The sequence below is a fragment of the Typopeltis vanoorti genome, chromosome 12, assembly GCF_054136105.1.
Source record: "Typopeltis vanoorti isolate ZY-2024b chromosome 12, IOZ_Tvanoo_1.0, whole genome shotgun sequence".
Taxonomy (NCBI): Eukaryota; Metazoa; Arthropoda; class Arachnida; order Uropygi; family Thelyphonidae; genus Typopeltis; species Typopeltis vanoorti.
The window spans coordinates 84,741,753-84,765,811 of NC_143560.1; the positions used below are offsets into that span (position 1 = coordinate 84,741,753).

The 24,059-nt window shown below is 35.6% G+C and overlaps 1 protein-coding gene across 2 annotated transcripts in view; it reads left to right on the forward strand.

Moving 5' to 3' along the window:
• Positions 1-24,059, forward strand: part of LOC150100951 (ubiquitin carboxyl-terminal hydrolase 10-like) — a 229,365-nt gene that overhangs the window by 170,832 nt on the left and 34,474 nt on the right. For both annotated transcript variants that reach the window (XM_090401329.1, XM_090401330.1), the window contains exon 11: positions 4,878-4,970. In XM_090401329.1, coding sequence (XP_090257455.1) covers positions 4,878-4,970 — 93 coding nt within the window. The remainder of the gene's footprint in view (positions 1-4,877; positions 4,971-24,059) is intronic.

Sequence of the window (24,059 nt, forward strand, 5' to 3'; positions counted from 1 at the left end):
AAAGTAATATTTTATTGATTGGTGAGTTTCCTAATTTCTGTTTCGTCTTAAAATGGTATAAATATTCTTTCTTACTTTGATACTACAGATTCTGTTGATGGAATATTAATATTTACAAAATTATAATCGCAACCATTATACGAGGATAAGGTGGTTGGCCCTATGCCTCCCAGTGTATCCTATGTCTGTAGAAGCATTATCTTTTCACGGCTGGTTTGCTGTTTGCTTGCTTGCTTGCAGGAGGAAAAACCCCACCTAAACTATGGAGAAAAACCCTGCAGTCCTCGCCCAAGACCGGCTAACTTAGCTATGTCTGAGGAAGATCCTACACTCCTCACGTCAGTGACAGGAATTGAACCCAGGACACTCATTTTCTAGGCATATAGTTGTGAAGCAACCAGCCACTCAGCTAATTGCATGGGCTAATAGATACATAATAAAATTATATTTTGTGAAATTTATCTTGCACTGCATTTACTTTTTATATATTGGTATCAATGCAATTCATTTCAGTTTTCTAGCGAATAACATTTTCAGCGATAAATTGTCCCCCGTGATGAATTGTCCATAAACCATCTTTACAGGTAACAGACTGATTTGAAGGAAAATTGTAGATAGGAAGTCAGTAATGATGTAATTTTTCATGTAGTACTATCATATCCTGTACACGCCTTGAGGATATCAGGAATTTGATTATGCTGTCACGGTTTGTTTCATTTAGCAATTTTGAAGTAATTACTCCATACATCAAGGATATCTTTTTCTCCAGTTTTGAATAACACCTTTATCATCTCTAATTCCTTCAGCACTCTTTTCTCCACATCTAAGCTTTTTCAACAATCTCCAGAATATTTTGTTGCCTTCCTGATATTTATTTTGTATGTTCTTACCAAAATCTTCCCATCACCTTTGTTTAGCTAGTTTTACCCAATGTTTAGCTTTCTTACATTTGTCTTTGTATTCTCTAAGAGCACAAGCTGACTTATTTGCCAGGAACTTTTGATATGTTTTCTTCTTTTCCTTCATTGCCTCTTTAACTTCCTGCATCTACCATTGAGTTCTGAATTTCCTGTCCTTACAGACCACCTCATCACATGCCTCTCTAGTTGAGTCAATGTTTTCTTCAGGGCTTGCCACTGAATCTCCAAAGTTTAGTTCCTGTTTTGAATAACATTTGTGTTTATTTTAGTCTGCAGTTCACATCTGAGCATTTCTCAACTTTTATTCGCTTTAAAACTTTCTTACATGTTATTCTTTTCAATATGAAATTCAGTTTTATCCTGCTCAAGTCTAAATGGTGATCATTTCAAATCCTCTGTACACTCTAGTGTCCTGCACCAGTGGGAAAACATCACTATCAACAATAACATGCAAAGTGTGGCTATTAAATAATGAGACTGGTGGCAGAAATGTTGTTTATTATTACAATTGTACAACTTAATTGTTATCCCCTTCAACATACTCTCCCTCCTCTATCTATATACCGTTGCTTCCGAATTTTCCATTGTTGGAAGCAATGCTGCACGTCATCAGGTGTGATATGCTTCTTTAGTGCTGCTGTTTTCTCCTTTACCTCATCTAGTCACTGAGAATGGGAAACAGTGGAGCCAGATTTGTAGGAGAAGATCATCACATGTGATGAGAAGTTGATTTTGCAGTACGATCCAGAAACAAAAGAAAATCGATGCACTGGCCCACTTCACCCGAGAAAGAAAAAACAAGAATGAGCAAGTCAAACCTGAAGACTATGGTGATCTTTTTTTTGATATCAATGGCATGGTAATGGTTCAATAGGTACCAGAGGGATCAGACAGTTAACCAACATTATTATCTTGAGCTTCTGGCCACGAATGAGTGAGGAAGTAGAGATCCAATGTGTGGAAAAACAACGCTTGGATTCTCCATCAATACAATGCTCCGGCCTACAGTGCACTATCTGTAAAACAGTATCTGGCTGATGAGAAGATCCCAGTGTTGGACAATCCACCTTACTCGTCGGACTTAGTTCCATGCGACTTTTACTTTTTGCAGAGTTGAAATTCACATTGAAAGGTATCCATTTTCAATCAGTGGATGAGGTAAAGGAGAAAGTGGCAGCGCTATTGAAGCAGATAACACCTGATGACTTGAAGCACTGCTTCCAACAATGGAAAATTCGTATGCAACTGTGTATAGATAGAGGGGAGTATGTTGAAGGGGATAACAATTAAGTTGTACAATTGTAATAATAAACCACATTTTTGCAACCAGTCTCGTTACTTAATACACCTTGTAGTCAGTGAGACCTCTTATTCCTTGCCTCTTCTCTCCATGTGTATTTATGCATTTTTTTATGTTGGAACATTGTGTTAGTAATAACCTGTCCACGTCCTGAGCAGAAATCCAAGGGGTATTTGCTATTGTTATTAGCTTTGCTCTTTTCTCCAAATTTTCTCAAAATATTTTTATATCTGACAATCATTTCCTACTCTACTATTTAGATCAACAAGGACCAACTGTTCCTTTTCATTGTTTCAGTTGCGTTCTCTAAAGCCTTAATTAATTCCTCCACTTCTATCTTAGTAGAACCTTCTATGGGACCATTGGCTCAAATAAATCTCATTGTCCAGTTCCCCATTCTGATATTTGCCTGCATCACTCTACTTGATATTGTGTGCCATTCAAGAATATTAGGCTCGTCTTTAATGTTGAATACTATAGCTATGTAAAATCTCTTATGGTGAAATAAAATTGTTTTTGCCTATCGTTTTTACATAGGTCATAAAATATATAAAATTAGAAGTGTATATAACCTGCTTTAATGTATTAAACTTTGTATTATATTGTGAAAATAACTGAATGTAGAACTACAAGTATATGTAACTAAAAGGATTAGACAGGATTATCCTAGTGAGCTGGAGGTGAACAATAATTTCTAAGGTCACTGAAATATAGGAGTTTTGGTTCCAAGACCTAAAGTAAGCGTAGGTGACGTCAGGGTGCTTCTGGAAAATCTGTGAAGTTTGGATGGTAAGACAAGGGATGTCAAATGATATAAAAGGGCGTGATTGGTGGGCAAAGGGGCTTTTTTAAAAAATTTTTCTGGTGTCTTGGGTAGAGAAGAGTAGGGAGTCCCTCAAGGGGTTGTCCAGGAGATCTTGGGAAGTTCGCTGGTAGATGACCCCCAGTGCACGGGGGGGGGGGGGGGGTCATCTACCAGCGAACTTCCCAAGATCTCCTGGACGACCCCTGGAGGGACTTCCTACTTCATATTCAAAGGAATCTTCTGAGATGTTCTTCGAAGAAAGTACCGACCCACGTGCATGCTGATATGCTGCAACTGTGGCAGTTCCTAACATTGCCGAAGAACTATATTACTTTTCCAAAGGAGAGAACTTGCAAGACAACTGTCGAATAGTACCCGATTGCAGCCGTTTCTCAAGAATGAGGAAGGAACCAGCAGAAGTCACCTAACCCCCCCCCCCCCCTGAAAACCCTAGGACTTTACAAGATACTGAGAGGTTGTAAGTAGATTGCTCTATGTTATTGTCCAAGATTGTTTGTGTAGTTAATCAATGCTAGTCCTGTTTAATCAATTGTAGTATGTAGCAAAGAAGTTAGAGCCGAGTGTTAGTCTGTATGTGCATAAATGAATGGTATAGGTTTGTATATTGCTTGTGTTTGCTAACGTCTAGAAAGTGTTCCATATAATTTGTCTTAATTTTTTATGAAATTGAATGCGAGGCTTTGCAGGCTAAGGACCTTTCATGTGATAAATAAGTTGAATATGAGATTTCTTTGTTTAATGTCTCAAGTGATTAGCTTTACTTCATAAATTGTGTTCATTGCTGTGTTTGTAAAATATTTGTTTTAGTTAAAATAAACATGTTTTGTTTTGTAAATAGCTTCCCTCATCTTTGTTATCCAGTGCACTGTCTCACAAAAAACTAATCGGACCTGTGTGACCAAGGAAAAGTAACCACCACGACTATACAATTCAGAGTTGCTTGAGATTAATGAACAAAGATGTGCTTAGATGAATTCTCATGTTTGTAAAGAATATAAATTTTTCAAGGACTACTAAACATGAGCATTAGCAATCAAAATTGAGGATTTGCCGTTAACTAGAGGTTTTTCCTTATTTTATGACTTTAGCACGTATACCTTACAATGTTGGGAGGGGGGGGAGGTAAGATAAGCGGATTACAAGTGGACTAAGGTCAAGAAACAGTATCAGACGCCAGTTCTAAAATTAGAACATTTTAGTCAAAGATAGTGGTTACCGTCTCCGAAGGAATTTAACCTAAACTCAAGCAGATACAGATATCAACGTGTGTGTGTGGGGGGGGGGGGGGGTCATTAAAGATAAGAGTAACTAGAAAACAAAGACATTTAGTAATGGCACAGTTCGACATAATAAAAAATAAATAATATCTACAGCTACTTATTTTTTTCCTTGATTGTTATTGTCTGAATATAACATTTTGTATTTATTGCTTAGAAAGATCTCACCAGTTTTTTGTCTCTTGTTTCAGTCACCCCTATTATGTCGATCTGGTACTTATCCAATTCTGCTAGTTCCATTTCTTTGCCATTCAGGTTTGTTATGTTGATACTTCCGATCTTGAACTCTGATGTTGAGTTGGAGTGTGTTTCAGGATTTGCAAGCATATCTTTTCTTTTTTTGATAAGTATTAACATGGCATGTTTTTCATATTGTGTGTTTAAACTACTAAGATTGTTAGGCTTTTGATTTCCAGGCGTCCTGCATAATTAGAAAACTCTGAATTAGTTTTATCATTAGTATGATACATTGTTTGATTATACTGATCTTATTTTAATGTATATTTAGAAATTCATTTTTCTGTAAGATTTTCTGTAATTTTTTTTTTTTTCAGTCTGAAAAAGTAGATTCTGTTCTAGAAGCTCTGAATCAGATGACAGCAAAGGAACCTGTACAAGGTTATACATGTACAAAAACCAAACAGCAGGTAAGTATGGACCAGTCATGACTTAAGCAGTAATATTCTGCTATGCTTATATCATAAGAACAGGATATTATTGATTCTGTTAATGTTGATTTATCAGAAAACTAATCACTGACTTCACTCTCTTTTGTATAGTGGAAGTGATTTTATAAAGAATCAGAATGAAAAAAAAAAAAGACATGATAACCTTTCAACAGATTAAATAAATCGCTGACAAGTGCTCTTTCTTAAAATTTTGTAATTAATTTCCTGAGTGATGATAGCTGTTTAACACAACAAACTATAGATAAATGAATTGCTCAGTATGTGTCATGTTCCTCGTATTGGGTTCCAGGCATATGTTCAGCTAATCTTTTTTGCCTTTATTCACTTTTTAATTGCTGTTTTTGTTTGCTAGATTCATCGGTTTATAAAAGATTTCTGGAAATAATGCTTTTTAATAGAGGACTTCAAATTTTACATTATATCTAAATTAAAACTAATTATAAAGTTGAGGGTTATAAAAACTAGTGCAGTTAGTCCGAAAATTAGCCGTTAATAATAGTAAATAAATTCAAATAGAAATATTTAACATGTAGCGGCCAAAATTAACTTGGATTCCTTGAAACGGTCAAGTAATTTTAAGTGTATAGTGTGATACACTATACAGTACATCTATAGTGTAGTTCAGCGTTTCCCAGATTTTTCCTATGACGGAACACTTCACAAATCCCGAAATTTTCATGGAACACCTTGGTTATTTTGTAATGTATTAATAATTAATTATTAGGTAATAATTATTAATTTATTAATACATTACAATATTAATAATTAATTATGCATAATCATAAAGAGTATTAGTACACTTATGTATATGGTGTGACATGTTGACAAATATAAAATTACATTTAAATCAGTTATCAATCACCGGACTAATGAAATTTTGTAGCATATTGTAGTTTCCTCAGGCCAACATCATTAAATTAATTTGTGCTGATTTTCATTAACATATCCCATTCTGATCACCAAATATTTATAACATAAGTACGTACAAGTGAATGCAGACTTTTGCTCCTGTGTGCTGGTAGTTTTCCCCTCCTTTTGTACATCCTGGAGATCGCTTCATATGCTGGAGGTGGAAGAAATCACTATCTGTTGCATCACAAACACCTTCAATAAGAGATTTCTTAACACCAAAATTAAACAACGTCCCTTGTCTCTTATTCATATTAAAATTTAAATATGTAGGCCTATTACTTTTAAAAAATCACGCCACTATGGTTTCGAAACAAGCACTTTCACCCTACAATACGAACTTGCGAAGAAAGTATTCAGTATTACTAGATTTGAGAACCAGATACAGACTACCTTGATCTTCAATTTCAGTGGAAAAATTTTCTTTATACTTCCTTGCTGATTGGTCACTAACATTTGCAACACAGATGTTATTTCATTCAGTTTTGAAAACAGAGGATACACCGTCCATTGTCGTAATCGGCTCACAGGCAATTTTGATGACTGGTCATAAACAACGGTATTCCCGTTCCCGAATGTTGAAAGATTTCGATGTGTGAAAATTCACGATAATTCATGAATATTTCCATGTTTAAAAATATGCGGCTTGGTCACTGATATTTGCAACACAGATGTTATTTCGTTCAGTTTGAGTACAGAGGATACACCACTGCCCATTGTTGTAATCGGCTTGCAGGCAATTTTTATGACTGGTCATAAAGAGCAGTATTCCCTTTCCCGAATTACTTCCATGTTTAAAAATACATGGCTTGGTCACTGACACCATGGTTACCCTGTCCGTGTGGTTAGCCTATTGGCTGCACTTTGCAGCCATATGCCTTGGGAAGGAGTGCCCTTGGTTCAATTCCTATCGGTGACATGAGGAGCTGAAGGATCTTCCTCAGCCATAGCCAAGTTAACTGGTCTTGGGTGTGGACAGTAGAGTTTTTTCCCCAGTTTATTTGGGGTTTTTCAATCCTCAAAGCAGGCAAACTGGCCTTGAGAACTCAACACTACAGACATAGGATACACCGGGGTTAGGGCCGGCCACCTTATCCTGTGAATGGTTTGAGGTCTGATGATTAATAAACCCTCGACACTGCAAGGTAAAAGAGGGAAAGGAAGATGAGATGAGATCACTGACATTACAGAACACTTATTCACTTTTCACAATTTGGGAAACCCTGGTGTAGTGTATCACATTTGCCAATTGTGTGTGTTCTGACTGATTCGCCTGTGTTGACCATAGTTTTTTTTTTGGGGGGGGGGGGTACAATGGCCTTTTAACTGGACTGACCTGAGATCAGATCTTCTCTTTTTCAGAAGTATCTTAAAGAACCCTGTGTCCTCACCATTTTTAGCTCTATTTAAAAAATCGCTGTGCAGTATTCTTATGGAATATCCAAATAATTATTTTTTTGTCTTTTAGTTCGCATTTTACAATTAATTGGAACAAAAATTTTAGTTATACATGTGGTATGGGCTCCAGAAATGGTTGCAAGAAATTAAGGTTTTTGAGAAAAAAAAAAAGTTTAATTTTTATTAGGTTCTATTTATATTTACTTCTTTAGTGTTCAGAATTTAACAAATTCAGTCAAAATATTGCTTAGATGTTACATAAATAATGAAAATTATAAATAAAATTCGTGTGTTATTATTATGATGATTATTATGTTATTATTATCATTTTACATAGGGGTATATATGACTATAATTATCCACTATTGGCCACAAAAGTTGAGTGGTAAATTATTGAATTAGGCCATTCAGTTTTTGAAATGCAAGGCATATTACATTACATTATACATACATTTTGGGTAATATTCAGTTTCCTTTTAGTATCTGCAACCAGGGTTGTCCAATATTAGCACAATACGGTTATAGCAAATAAAAATTGCAATATGAATGTTGAGAATGCTGATGATTAGAACACAAAAATTACTAGAAATATGTAGTAAAATAATGAAATATGTACTGTTTTATACATCAATACATGTGCCAGTATCTTTCCTTAGTGTGGAAATCATCAAAACACACTCCTAGACAAAGTGGGACGTCAGACTCCTTGCAGAATACTGTTGTGTACTTTCTTTCCTGTCCTCCAGATGTTCATTTTACTTTTTCTGCACACTCTTTGTATTTCCTCTGTCTTCTTCCCTTACTTCCTGGAGTGATTTGAATCACATATGGAAAATGATTTCTTCCAATAAGACGTTCACTTTTCTGAGGAGCTGCAGGTTGGTCAGTATCAATGTCTAGTCCAGCTGATATCACAAGACCTTCAACTACTGCTTCAACATTGTTGTAGTCAGATATTTCTGTAGGTTATATTATTTTATTATATAATATATATGGATTCACTATTGTGAGGTCCAGAATATGGATGAACATTTTCTTCCACCATTTCAATTGATGGCGATGGAGTAATATGACAACAACTGATCACTATGATCCACTCCAACTTTGAATTTATTGTAGTCAGCAACAGCAGTTGGTTTTGTCTTCTGGTGTTGACTTCTCACATCAGTCTCCACCAAACATCCCTCGATTTCAATGCTAGCAGATGTTCTTGTTGTCTTGATACTCGCTCTCCTTTCTTCAGTTTCCGTCTACAACATTGAAAGCAGAATTGAAATCATCCTTATCAGTGCTCCTTGTATAGATTTCAGCCATACACACATATCCAGATTTCGCCTCACACAGCTCAAAAAGTTTCATGCCATATTTCTCAAGTTTCCCTTTTATGAATACTCTGAAGAGTTCTCTTCGTCTGAAGCCACAAATTCCTTCATCAGGAGTGTAGAAAGTTTGGAAATCATTGAGAAATTTATTGAACACTGGGCGAAGTTTGTACAGAGGGTCAGGATTTCCCCTAGGAATATATGTCTCATTGTTATTGAAATGAAGGAAGGTCAGAATAGAATAGAAGTGATCATGGGATATCTTCAGAGAAGAGGCAAATTTTGAATCATGAACAGGTTTGGTAGACCAGTAATCCCTAAATCTGGGTTTCCTAACAAGGCCCTTGTGCAAAATAATTGCCGGAAAACGTTTCATTTCAGATATGGTCACAGGTTTCCTTTTCTTGAGAAGACTGAACGTTTAGGTAATGGCCCTTTTTTTTTTTTCTGCTGCATGTTGTTGTGCAGCATATCTTTTGGGGTTTCAGCTTTTTTTTTTTTTATTATTATCTGACACTTCCAGGGAGTCCAAAGACTCATCGAGGGAGGGCACCTACTCTACAACTCTCTGTCTCCACCACTCAATCCACCAATGAACTGCAACTACACCAACCCCATCTACCTCCCCTCTCAGCCACCACTAGTATTTCGCAGACGATCACAAACTTCCATGCCCACGGCGGGATTCGAACCTGCAGCCTTTTGGCTGGAGAGCGGATTCACTAACCACTTGGCCAAACAGGCTGGGATATCAGACACAACATTGTTATTTACGAATATTTCAAATACTTAAAAGGGTATAAATTTTCATTAATGTTGGATGCAATGCACGAGATACACCAGGTAGTGATGAAAAAGGTATGTCTTGCATAGTACTTTCTTTTTTCTAGTTCAGCTGTGTGTCATTTGTTACCAACAGCCACTTCTCCCTGATACTCATACGCCACGGCCTCACGTGCGAATACAACTCGTTGGATGTGGCCTCAAATTTGGTCACCCCTTGTTCGAAGTTCTGAGTCACTGTCTCTTGACTTGGGTCTCACATTTTTGGGGAGATCTAATTCGGATCCTTTGTTATCGAGTATTTCCTTGAACATTTGTTCTAATTTGCATTCACTCAAGAACCGTTGTACACCCCTGCTTTGGGAACCACTGTGTCCTGGTCTGTCCATGGTAACAGAGAAATTCAAACTGATCTCTCAGATCACAAGAAGAGAGTCGTGAATCCTTTATATTGTTTAGATTGGAGCAGCCAGAGTTATGACGGCACGATGTAATATAACACAAACACGTGCAGTCGTATGTGATGCAGCTGATGGGCAGACGTTACAATATACTAATATAAATTCCCTTTTTTATTGATAAAAGTCAACCATCCTCATGGATAATGAAGCTGAAGGTTCATATTTAACTACAGTACAGTCTGATAATGAATTTCAAGCATATGTTATTATTTTTGGAATTTTTAATATAGCGATGTTAATATGCATCTATGGTATTCTGGGTTCACGTGTGATCAATGTATATTACATCGATAGGACTCAAAGTGTTAAATTATTTCATTTGAAGGTGAAGTTGACAGTCTTATATGGAGTTTACAGGGTTTTCCTTAGAAACTTGAGATTTCACTCCCGCAAAAAAAGACATAGTTATACCAGTATAGATATTTCCAACCAGATCCTAAACCAGTTCACTTGAAATACATTGTTTCATGTAAATGAACCAGTTTTCTCAACTGTTTATGGTAAAAATATCTTCTGCATTTTAAAATATCAATGCCCAAGCTAAAAATTATTGTGTCTTAGCTTCTCTTGACATAAATCTCTAAATACTAATATCATTAGCATAAATTACAATATATGCTCGATATACTTCTATACCTTAATATTATTCCATTAATAAATACCGGGTGTCCCCATTGGATCTCCCTAGTTTCAAAGAATGGTAAAAAATCGAAATGTGGAAATATGTAATGCTTGGATCGTTCGAACATTCCAGAGAATTTACCATTCAGAATTTTTTTTTAGAAAAACTTTTGAGTGTTCCTTCTCATTTGTACAATTTTGACACCATGGTCTATACACTTAAGTAGTAATAACGTTTTGAAACTATGATGGTCCAACGTGGACACTCTGTATGCTGAATTCTTGGGTTGAGACTAATCCGTCAGATCCAAAAGTTATTTATTTCCCACAGTTATTCTGTCAATAGCATATCAGTGGCATGATAGATATCCTTTCATGTATTACTGATGTTCTTCCAAAATTTCATTGACATTTCCATTTAAAATGATAAATTTATAGAAGAATGTGAATATATTCTTAATTTCAAAAACTCTGCTAGAACTTCCTAAAGATACTGGTGGTGTGTTGGTGGAGAAACTATTCCCATGAGGAATAGAAATGCTTACTATTTCAGAGAGATTTATAGGATTGTGAGTGAACTGTCAATTATTTTTGATTCAGTTTAGTGTTTCAACTATTGTTTTTAATTGTTGAGACTTGCCAAAGGGTTACTTTCAGAGAACTGGCTGCTGTGAGCTTTTGTTAGGAATGTCTTAATTATGCCATGTTTTTTTGAGAAGGATAATAAGCTTTGCATTGGTATACATTAACTCATAATAGGAAACTCATATGCACTATAAAAATAATTTATTACAGTTGAGCTTTCTTTCATTGTAGTAAATTTTCTTTATAATATCATTCTGCCTATGAGACCCTTAGGTAGTGTTATAATAGCATTTTCTATAATGAGTCATCTATATCTGATGAACTTAGTTTGAGTTGAATATGAAACATCTAGAAAAGGTAATGCACCTGTGATTCCTTTTCAAGTGTGAATTTAATTTTTGGATGGATGTAATTAATTTCTGAAGAAAAGCAAATTGTACATGGCACAGAATACATTCTCTGAACATCAACTTGTTGTTATTATTAGCCTTTCATCATCAGACGTTAGATGATTTAAGTCTCCTGGTGAAATTCTTATAATAACAACATACTAACAGAAGTATCCTAGACGGTAATATAAGAGTAATGAACTACACAAAAAAAGTTGCATTCATTCCTTGACAGTATGTAATAATTAATTCTCACTATAGCAAACTCAAAACTATAGGAATAGTTTGTTATATAGAATAGTTGGCTGGAATGAATTTTGTTTTAGAATAGCACTCTAGAGTTTTGGTCAGAAAGTTTCAGTAGCCATATCAGTGTTTGCTAGCAAAAGCCATCTGTACTACCAAATGTGTTTTGAGAGAAGAAAAACTAGCACAAGGAGGAATGGTTCATATGATACTTATGTTTATCTCCATGACTCAGTGCTCAATCATGGAGGAGAACATATCAGATAACCATATACATTGGCTTGTGTATATTCACTCCTAACTTATCTTCCTCTTCATTCTTTCACATTTTTTAAATTGAAATTTATTTTATATCATACATATATGGAATTATATAATTTTGTCTCATCTTTTTGTTTTGATTTAAGCCAATAAAGATGCAATTTGGTCACCTAAATCCCAAATTTGCTGTCCCTCCTTGTTCATTTAATGTTTTGGTAGAGACCTATAAATCAGAGTGCATCATAGAAAGGTGAAGATTGGACATTAGGTCAGAACCCACCATTAAAAGGATAATCTAGAGATCTCTTTCCATTTGCTAGCTTTGACCCTTAAGTAACTCCTGTGTTATGGAGATGATATTAAACTTAAAGTCAGTTAGTAGCCTGCAGGATTCTTGAACTAAATTGAATAAGTGTTGTAACACATTTGACATTAAAACTAGCAATAAAAATGCACAGCATCAAAATATGCACAAATGTGGAAAACATCAGTACACCTGAATGGAGAAAACTGATTAAAGATGTAAAATATTTCAGTTAATCATGCACAATTTTTAGTGAAGATGAAATTAAATATGGAAATATACAACAGAATAAACAAAGCTGGCATGACGGGAAGTCAGCAGACATGTTGATATTGCTCTGTATTTGTGTATCAGTTACTGATATGTACCCTCAAAGGGTTTGCAAGATACTGTGATGAGTTTACTCTATGATAGGTTTATGTTATTAACTTTCTGTTGACAATTTTCCTTCAAGTCTATCTCTGAGGACTCCAATTAGTCAAAATACTGAACTAGCTATATACAAGAAAGTATTCAAACCACTCAGATATGATAGCTGGGTTAGAAATAAGAGTTGATCAAAGATTAGATAGTAGATATGAGAGTTCTGAGTAAAAATTAGGGATATGAACAAATATCACTTGCAGAATCATTAAAATTGAAATTATTAGAAAGAAACTTTATATTGTTAGCATTCAGGAATGTGTGCAGAGAGCTAATCCAAGGAGGTGTTGTCACTTAAAAGAATGGGAGGGGAATGGTTAGCAAAAAAAAGTATTTGATGTTAGGATTGCAGAAAAAGACAAGGGAGACCAAAGTCTAGGTGAATTGATATAGTTAAAAGTGCATTAGAAGACCGAAATATAAAATAATATTGGAGTCCTGAGAGATTAGATTAATTTGAAGGAAATTTTTCAATAGGATATTAGTAGTAATATAAACTGATTATCTGTAACTCAAAAAGTATTCTGTACAAAATTTGAGGGTACATGTTAGGAATTTATCATGATGGCATATATATATATATATATGAGGGAGCAATACAAACATGTTCAACAGTGTTGATTAGGTAATCATTATATTTAACCTATCCTTCAGCTGGTATGGTGCTAAGTCAGTGAATATGTTGATATTGGTCAGTATTTCTGTATCAGTTTCTGATATGTACCTTTTTTGAGTCATTCATTCATTCATTCATTCACTGGGCTACCTTGGTACACCTGTGTAAAAAGCATCGCTTGCATCCACCTGTGCTAAAGCACAGGTGGACGACTGTTTAAGCTGTTCTTTAGAGCAGGTGTACTAAGGCACTCTGGGAAAAAATTCAGCATGCTTCAAGTTGCTTAATACAAGAACTCCAGTTCTTAGTCTACACTGAAGCACTTGTAACAAATGTGAAAAAACATCAACAAATCCATAAATTATATATTTAGTTTAATCCTTTATCCAAGTGTAATCAAACAAAGTTTGCACCTGAAATATCTTCAGGACTGGGACAACTCGTGGCGAAGGTGGACCAAGTTCTTATCACTTTCCTTTGTATCCCATAATGCAAAGCACATCTCCTTGTGGACATGTATACTGCTATGCATTATGGGAAGGGGTCAATACCCTGACCAGTTTCGACCTTTATTTAGGTCTCTTCAGTGGGAGCCAGACACAGAGGTGATATCAGGGTTGAAGTAATGCAGAACTCATATTTCCATATGCCAGTTGCCAAAAGGTGTCGCACATTATTATTAAAATACTCTGGGTTAGAGCAAGATGTTGGAATTATTCCCACTTGGTTAGATTATAAATTATATATTTAGTTTTATCCTTTATCCAAGCATAAGCAAACAAAGTTTGTGTCTGAAGGGACTGGGGAAACTCCTGGCAAAGGTGGACTAAGTATTACTAAGGAAAGTGATGAGAACTTAGTTCACCTTTGCCACGAGTTGCCCCAGTGCTGAAGATACTTCAGGTGAAAACTTTGCTTACACTTGGATAAAGGATTAAACTAAATATATAATTTATAGTCTAACCAAGTGGAAAAAAATTCCACCATCAACAAATCCAAATGTGACTTCGAAAAGGCCAAACCAAGAATCTTGCGCAAATGGCAATATATATATATATATACAGGGTGTTCGGGATAAATTTGACATATTTATAATTAATTATATTTTTCCGTAAGTTACATGTATTAACACACACTTCTCTTCATTTAAAAGTTTGGACCCTTCTTCATTCATATACAAGATGTCAGAAAGGATGGATAGCTGGAACCCACCTGAATCATGGAAGAGAATAACTTGTATCATGATGATTCGTGCCCGCCATCAAAATAAGGATATTACGACTGCTGCCCAATGCTCCCTGAATACAGTAAAAACAATCAGGCATGAACTAGAGACTTGCAATGGTGACTACGAGGATGTAGCAAGAAGAAAGATCCCTAGCAGACGATCTGATTGCGTTCGTACAGCAGAATTCCTCGCAAATCTGCAGGAACAGGTGTTGAAGAACCCTGGCATTGGAATTCGGGCTTTGTTCGTGGAGTTGCTAACTGTAGTCAAGCCCTGGATAACAAGGGTAGCCAATGGTAGGCCGTATGTATGGCAGCAGGATTCGGCCCCTTGCCACACCTCTGGGAAAAGTCAAAAATGGTTGTCTGAAAATTTCTACGACTTCACCAGTCCAAATGTTTGGCCTCCAAACTCCCCAGACCTTAACCCCATGGATTATTTTGTATGGGGCGCAGTTGAAAAAGACACCAATCGCACTTCCAGTAATACAAAAGCCCAGTTAATGGATAAAATTAAAACAGTTTTTGCGGCCCTTCCCAGGGAGACTGTAGCATCAGCTTGTTCGAGGTTCCGAAGCAGAATTGAAGCTGTGATCGATGCTAATGGTGGTTATTTTGAGTAAATCTTGTTGATAGTATTGTAATTAACTCTGCCTGTAATGTTTTTTTGTCAATTCATTAAATTTAATAGATACAAAGAAGATTTTCTTTTTCCTTACGAAACTGTCAAATTTATCCCGAACACCCTGTATATACACATACAAGGGTGGTCTGAAAAGTTCTCGCCTAGACCATAGATGGCAACACTATCGGCAAGATTTTTTTTCTTTCTAAGTTGGTACTTCTGTCATAAGCATCCATGTGAAATTGCAAGTCATTCTATCAAGTAGTTTGTTTTATATAGCTGTCTGAAGCAAAAGCATTGTCTGTATCCCTTGAAATAGATAAAATTGAGTATCATGCGGTTATAAAATTCTTTGTAAAAAAAAAGTTTAACGACAAGAGAAATTCATTTTTGTCTCTTGTAAAGATCACTTGTGTTACCTCTTTCTCCAGATGGCACTGCAACAATAACACTATCACCTAAGGCAAACCCCCCCCTCCCCAAAAGAGAGAGAGAGAGAGAGAGAGAGGTCATTGAAAGAATCTTAATTACCAATACATTCTCTGGTCACACTCTGGCATCTGTGTGATATTATCACTTCACTGTTTTAAATTTAGCTGTTATACACTATCTCAGTACATGCAAGCAACCCTGTATTCAGCCCATCCAAAAAAGGAAAGTTCTGGCATCAAGGTTTACTCAGCAGTTTGTCATCTTTTGGTCTATGTGATTGGATACCCATGTTTCTGTTTAGAGATTTTTTAGACAATGGTGAACCTGTCAGTCATTTTGTGTTACAAAGTATATTGTAGCTTTTTAATTGTTTCTGTAAAAATTTAAAGAATTAATAAACCCATAAGGGTCACTTAAGGGTTAAAGCCAAATAACTGGAAGGAGACCTCCACATCACCTTTCAGGATGGGGAGAACTGACTAGGACTTGACCTAATGTCCACTCTTCACCTTCACGCGTTACGTCCCATTAGTAGATATGTACTGGGTACTAAACAAATCAGGATGGGCTGACAATTTGGGACTTAGCCAAACAAATTGTACTTTTAATTGGCTTAAACCACAAATACAAATGTATGTGATGAGATTTCCTAGTAATATGAACATCCCTTGTGGGTACATATCAGAAAATTGATGGTGGTGGTGATATATATATATATATATATATATATATACGAGGGTGGTCTGAAAAGTTCTCGCCTCGACCATAGATGGCAACACTATCGGCAAGATTTTTTTTTTTTTTTCTAAGTTGGTACTTCTGTCATAAGCATCCATGTGAAATTGCAAGTCATTCTATCGAATAGTTTGTTTTATATAGCTGTCTGAAGCAAGAGCGTTGTCTGTATCCCTTGAAATAGATAAAATTGAGTATCATGCGGTTATAAAATTCTTTGTAAAAAAAGGTTTAACGACAAGAGAAATTCATTCGAAGTTCATAAAAGTTTATGGGCACTCTTTGCCTTCGATTTTTGCCAATTAAAAAATGGGCTGCCGAGTTTAAACGTGGCCATACCAGCCTTTGATTATCCACATGAAGGACATCCAAAAAGTGTAACAACTCCAGAAATTATTAATCAAGTGCACAATGTGGTATTGGATGACTGGCGAGTCAAAGTGCGTGAAATTGCTGAGACTACAGGCATTTCAAAAGAATATGTAGCATATATTTTGCATGAAGAATTGCAAAAGAAAAAGCTTTGCACAAGATAGGTACCACGCTTGCTCACAGCAGATCAAAAACGCACTTTCACAAAAATCTCCAAACAGTGCTACGAGCATTTTAACAAGAATAAAACTAATTTTTGTGTGTTGATTTATTACTAGGGATGAGACTTGAATTCACCATTACACACCATAATCCAAAAGCAGTCAAAATATTGGACAGAAGCCAGTTGTTCAGTGCAAAAGAAGACAAAGTCGGTTCCATCAGCAGGAAAGGTCATGATATCGGTGTTTTGGGATACTAAAGGCATTTTGTTTATTAATTATCTTGAAAAGGGTAAAATGGGTAAATGGTCCCTACTCTTATTTCTTTCTATCCTTTTTTTGTTGCTTGTTCCTCCCCCCAATGATATTAGAGTAATCAAGGGCTAGGGGTGATTCTTTCAATGTTTCTACTTTTTTTCATCTCTTCATGCATAGAAGGCAACGGGAAACCACTATGCTTCTACTTTTTCCTTAGTTTGGATGAGCAGTAAAGATCAAAATGACGAGCGATGCACAGCTAAGGATGGGTCCCCTGGGTCCAGAACTGCGCAACTGGCTACCAGGGAGGTCACTTGTTCCAGTATGGATATCGACCAGATTGCATGTCAGTCATATGAATCTTCTTTACTAAAGCCTGCGGGAGATGGAGAAGTGGAAGATGGAAAGTATTCATGTGGAAAAGGGGCTAAAAGTAATTTTCGCATTGCATCTTGGAATATGAATACCTTACATCAAACTGGAAGATTGGAGATTGTAAAGATGGAGATGCTAAGATTGAAAATAGATGTTCTGGGAATGGCTGAGGTGAGATGGAAAGGAAAAGGAGATTTTAGAACAGAGGATGGAATGAAAATAATTTACTCAGGAGGGGAAAAGCAACATCAAGCAGGTGTTGGTATAATATTGAATAAACGAGTGGCAGGATGTGTGGAAGGCTACTGACAAATCTCAGACATATTCTGCTTATCCAGATATATTTACCTACTTGTGATTATGAGGATGAGAAGGTAGAGAGAGTTTATGGTGATATAGAACAGGGCTTGAAATGTAAAGAAACAAAAGATGTAATTATAATATATGGCGATATGAATGCAAAAATCGGAGGAGGAAGATATTGTTGGGCTATATGGATTGGGAGTGAGAAATGAAAGAGGAGATATGTTGTTGGATTTCTGTAGAAAGCGTGATTTAGCAATTATGAACACTTGGTTTAAGAAACAGCCAAGAAGATTGTATATGTGGAAAGCCCCAGTGGAGGATATAAATAGTAGAAGAAATCAGATAGATTATATTTTGATAAACAAAAGATATAGAAACATAAAAGATGTGACAACATATCCAGGAGCAGACTGTGATACAGATCGCATATTGTTGTCAACTAAGATAAGAATTAATCTAAAACAGGTAACTACAGGGAAACGGAACAAATCATGGAACATGGAGCGGCTGAAGATACCAAGTACGGCGAATGAATTCTCAAAGAAAGTAGAGGAAGAAATGAATGAGAGAAATATACAAAAAAATGGAAGATTCTGAAGGAAAGCTTAATTACTGCTACAGAATTGCATTTAGTCAAAAAAAGAAGAGGAAAGAGAGAAAAGAAAGAAAGCATGGATGATGGAAAATGTTTTGAGGAAAATAACACAAAGAAGAAAGTTAGTTAATAGTAAAACAGAGGAGAGAAAAAAAGCAGTATAAAGACGAGTAGGGAGATACAAAGAGAGATAAGAAGGGAAAAGGAAGAGTGGTTAGATGAAATAAGTAAAGATGCAACAGCAAAGGTAGAAGAAAGGACATAAAAGGTGTTTATAAAAACATTAATACAGAAGTTCAATTTTTATCCCCATTCCAAAAAAGATGGGAGTTTTAGACCGTAACAATTTTAGAACAATAAGTCTTATAACTCGCACAGCAAAAATTCTGGTGCAAATAATTTTAGAGAGAATTAGGAATAAAATAGAAAAAGAAATGAATGAGGAACAGTTTGGATTCTGAACCAATAGAGGAACTAGAGAGGCTATAACTTGTCTAAGAATTATTGGGGAGAAAACACTAAACCATGGTGGAAAGTAGTTTTTGGAATTTCTAGATTTTGAAAAGGCATTTGATACAGTGATTCATGAAAGGCTTTTTGACATTCGAAAATATTGATATTGCCTCTTATGACCTGGAAATTTTAAAGAGATTATATTGGTCACAAATAGCATCAGTATGTGTAAATGGAGAGGAAACAGAAGAATTCCTGGTGGAGAGAGGAGTTAGACAAGGATGCAAGTTATCACCATTATTGTTTAACCTTTATACTGAACAAATGCTTAGAGAGGCACTTGAGGATGTAGAAGAAGGAATAAAAATAAAAGAAAGAATCATTAATAACTTAAGATATGCAGATGATGTAGTGGTGATGGCAGAAAGAGAAAATGGGTTACAAGAAATTGTTCAAAGAATTGAAAACTCTTGTAAAGAGTATGGACTAAGAATTAACACAAAAAAAGACCAAGATAATGATAATGGGTAGAAAAATAGGAGATAATGTAAAAATAAGATGTGGAGGAAAGATTTTAATATTTAGGTAGCTGGATCTCAGAGAAAGCAACTTCAGAGTTGCTTTCTCTGAGATCAATGATGAATGCAACGATGAATGTTATTTGACTTTTCCCAGAGAACTGGATGTGTGAGCCCTTCTTCGTTGGAATTTGCAGAAAACAAAACATGGCTAGATAAAACACTGGCTTGTGTATTCTTGTAATTTATATCTCTTTGATGTTCCTCGATGTGAAGTTCAATTGATTTTTCCGTCTGGCCAAAGTATGAGTTACCACAATTACAGAAAATCTGGTAGATGCCGAGATATTTGAGGTTATTATGTATAGTCTTCGCCTGGCTTAAAAAGGAATGTAGCTTTGGTAGTACCTTGAAGAAAATCTGTTTGTTATGTTTTCTTAGAATCTTCATCAGTTTTGGTGTGACAGAGCTGATGTGAGGAATAGAAATGTTTCCTTTAAAAATTGTATCTTCATTACAGTGAGGGAGAGGATTGAAGAGGAGTTTGTTGGTAGTCTTCATTGAGTAGCCATTTAGTTGAAATGTAGTAATAAAGCGATTGAGTTCATAGTTAAGTTCTTGTTTGTCAGAAAGAAGCGAGCAAGCACGATGTCCGTGTATAGAAATAATCCCGAATTTTTGTGGAGACTAGTTGTAGGAGTGAGCGTGAAGATACCTGTCCGTATGGGTAAGTTTTCTGTAAATAGAAATCTTGAATTTACTTGCTGAATGGGTCAGTTTGACATCCAGAAAAGACAGAGAACTGTTCACTTCCAACTCCGCCGTAAACGTAATGTTAGGATGTATATTATTCAGGTGGTGTTGGAAGTTCCGGAGGGATTCAGGGCTATGTTCCCAAATTAAAAAGATGCCATCAGTGTAATGTTTCCCAGTCTTTGGTTTTAAAGGGAAGGAAGAGATAGCCTTTTCTTCAAAATCTTCCAGGTAGATGTTAGCAATTACTGGAGATAAAGGGTTTCCCATAGCTAGTCCCAAATTTTGTTTGTAGATTGTGTTGTGAAATTTGAAGTATCCGGAATTAACACAGTGTGTCAATAAGGCTAATATCATCTTAGATACTTTGTCTTTTTATAGTATAAGAACTTCCTCTGTATGAACATTTGTAAATAAGGAAATTATGTCGAAACTGGCCATGATTTCTGTGTCTTTGATGGTGATATCTTTAAGGCTGGAGACAAAATCCGCTGAGTTTTTGATAAAGGGTGAAGATTTGCCGGAGAAACATTTTAGAGAAGTGGCAAGATATTTAGAAAGGTTGTATGCCGAAGAATTACCTTTGACCGTAGGACGTAATGGGATAGTCTCAGTGGTTAGCTTTGGAAATTTTAACAGAGGGCTTGCATCTTCGAGCAAAAAAAAAAAAAAAAAAAAAAAGCCGTATTTCACACAATAACTTTTATTAGTACTGCTTGTGTACAAATGCCAATCAAAAAGTATGAGGGAACAATCAACCTGTAAAGGTTATCATTTTTAAACAAATATTTCATGATCTAAACATGAAATATTTGCAAACAATCATCTGTGGTAATTTATCTTACATAAGAAAAACATTTTTTTAACTACCAAAATAGAAGAATAAAATCTTTTGTAATCGCACATAAGCAATGGTCTGCATTTTTTATAAACAAAATAAATTTATTTTGTTTGCAATAGAAGTTTTTATGACAGACAATCTATAAATAATAAATAAATATTATCTAAACACAATAATATTGAAATACGTTATATTTCTCTTTTATTTTTATACTTCAAGTGATAATCAATGGTTTTACCATAGAATTGGCTACCATAAGGGAGAAGGGTAAAGATAGCACATGCACCTATTTTATTTTCAAACTTGGGTGCATTCATTATAGAAGGTTGAAACAATAACTCCAAATAATCTATATACTGCCGAATAGACTAATTTTTGTTAGGTTACTGTATGAGTTTGTCGCTTAATATATTTCAAAAAATTATTTTTTTTTTTGAAAAATAAAAAAGTAAACAAGAAGAACAAGGGATCGCCAATTTTAGAAAAATTTAACAAAGGGCTCGCGCGAGCCCCTTATAGCTCACTGGATATTCTCCTTATGGACTTTGGGTAATCCTTACAGATGAGGGATCAGTGGACGGAGGGAAAGAAGTAAATTTCTGGTCAATTCTATTGTAGTTCTCAAGAGATTGTCGGTGCAGTTATGAAGTTCTCTAGTAGGATCTCTTTCTATCATAGAATAAGTGGTAGTTTGTATCAAATCTAGTATTTTATTGTGATAATCTACTGTATTGAGAACAACCGTAGCATTTCCTTTATCTGCCAGAAAAATAATAATGTCCTTGTTATTCTGAAGATGTTTAATAACCTGTTGTTCTGAATAAGTGATATTGTCTACAGGAGATTTAGCATTGTTAATAGTGAAAATGGATTCAATATTAAGTAAGTTTGCATCTTGGGTAGGAAGGGAAGAAGCCGCCTTCTCAATCTTGGTAAGTATAGTCCGACCACAGAAGCGAGAGCTCTCATTGGCAGACTGCCAAAAAGAGTCAATTCATGTTGAAGGGGAGAAAGAAATAAGATGTATAAATTGGTCACCAACATGTGAAATCAAGTGCTTTATACATAAAATTTGCCAACTGTTATACAAGCTCCTGATCAGTTCTCTTCCCTTGCTGCAATGAAGATATTAAAATTTTTAAAGGGAACATTTCTATTCCTTATATCAGCTCTGTCACACCAAAATTGGCAAAGATTCTAAGCAAATATAACGTACAGACTTTCTTCACGACACTACAAAAGCTACGTTCCCTTTTAAGTCAGCCGAAGACTAGACGTAACAACCTCAAATATCCTGGCGTCTACCAGATTTTCTGCAATTGTAGTAAATTATACTTTGGGCAGATGGAAAAATCAATTGAACTTTGCATCGAAGAACATCAAAGAGACATAAATTACAAGAGGACATGAGCCAGTACTTTATCTAGCTATGTTTTGTTTTCTGCAAATTTCAACGAAGAAGGGCTCACATACCCAGTTCTCTGGGAAAAGTCAAATAACATTCATCGTTGTTACCGCAAAATAGAATCAAAAGAAGTAATTCTTAACCCTGTACATATCTACAGTAACCTTAGTTAAAACTTGTCAGATTGTTTCTGTTCTGCTATCCAAATATTGGCATGCTCGAGATCTTAAATGCACGCGTATACCTAATAATACAGTTAGAGAGAGTTCTTCTTTTTTAAACTCATAAATGCCTTGAACCTTAACAGTTATTTGCTAATGCTTTTTTTGTGCTGTTCAGTGCCAGTTCCTGTACGGTTATCTTGCTGGCTATTTCTATGTTTTTTGTACATGTAGAAGTCTGTGAAAGACGAAACTAGTCGTGCAAATAAAATCTGGTTTTATTTTTTTAATTCTTGGTGTTCTAGTCATTAATTTCTAAATAACATACACACAGTTGTCTGTTAAACCTTGTTACAACTCAGTCTGAATAGATCTGACCGGCTTAAATTATTATTCCCTTTATGGGAAACTGTTCTTTTTCTTCCCACAGCTCTTCCTACTATATATACACAAGGGGGATCTGAAAAGTTGTCAGCCTAACAATGAAAAAAAGGATTTATAATTTCAGAATTATTTTTATTTTTCAACGTAATCTCCCTTAAGACTAATGCATGTATTCCAGTGATTCTCCCGTGCCATTATCCCATCCCCGTAGTGGTTCTCATCGCAAAATACCCCTCTACAGCTGTAATCACCTCTTGATTCGAAGAAAAATGCTGCCCAGCGTGGAAGAGTTTTCATTTTAATGAAGAGGTAGAAGTCAGAGGGAGCCAAATCTGGGGAGTAGGGTGGATGTTCCAACAATTCATAGTGCAGATCCCTTAATTTTTCCATTGTCAAAACACTTTTGTGGGTTGGTGCATTGTCCTGATGAAAGATGATTTTTCTTCTGCAAACCAGGTTTTTTTCTCATGAATTTTTTTTTTTGTCTAGTCTGTTTAAAAGATCGGAGTAATATTCCCCTGTTATTGTTTTACCCTTTTCAAGATAATTAATAAACAAAATGCCTTTAGCATCCCAAAACACCGATGCCATGATCTTTCCTGCTGATGGAACCGACTTTGTCTTCTTTGGCGCTGAACAACAGGCTTCTGTCCACTGTTTTGACAGAAGTCGGTTTTGACTGTTTGGATTCTGGTAGGTAATGGTGAATCCAAGTCTCATCCATAGTAATAAATCAATGCACAAAATCAGTTTTATTCTTGTTAAAACACTCCAAGCACTGTTCAGAGATTTTCATGAAAGTGCATTTTTGATCTGCTGTGAGCAAGCGCTGTACCTATCTTACACGAAGCTTTTTCTTTTATACGAAGCTTTTTGATTTTTTCTTCTTCAGCTGAAAATCTTTTTATTTGATTCAGTCATATCCATTCCACTCTATTCTATAGTCCTAATGACATTTTTATAAATGTTATTAATTCTTCATACAAAATATATCCTATACGTTCTTTTGAAATGCCTGTAGTCTCAGCAATTTCACACACTTTGACTTGCCGGTCTTCCAATATTGTGCACTTGATCAATGATTTCTGGAGTTGTTACACTTTCTGGACATCCTTCACGTGGATCATC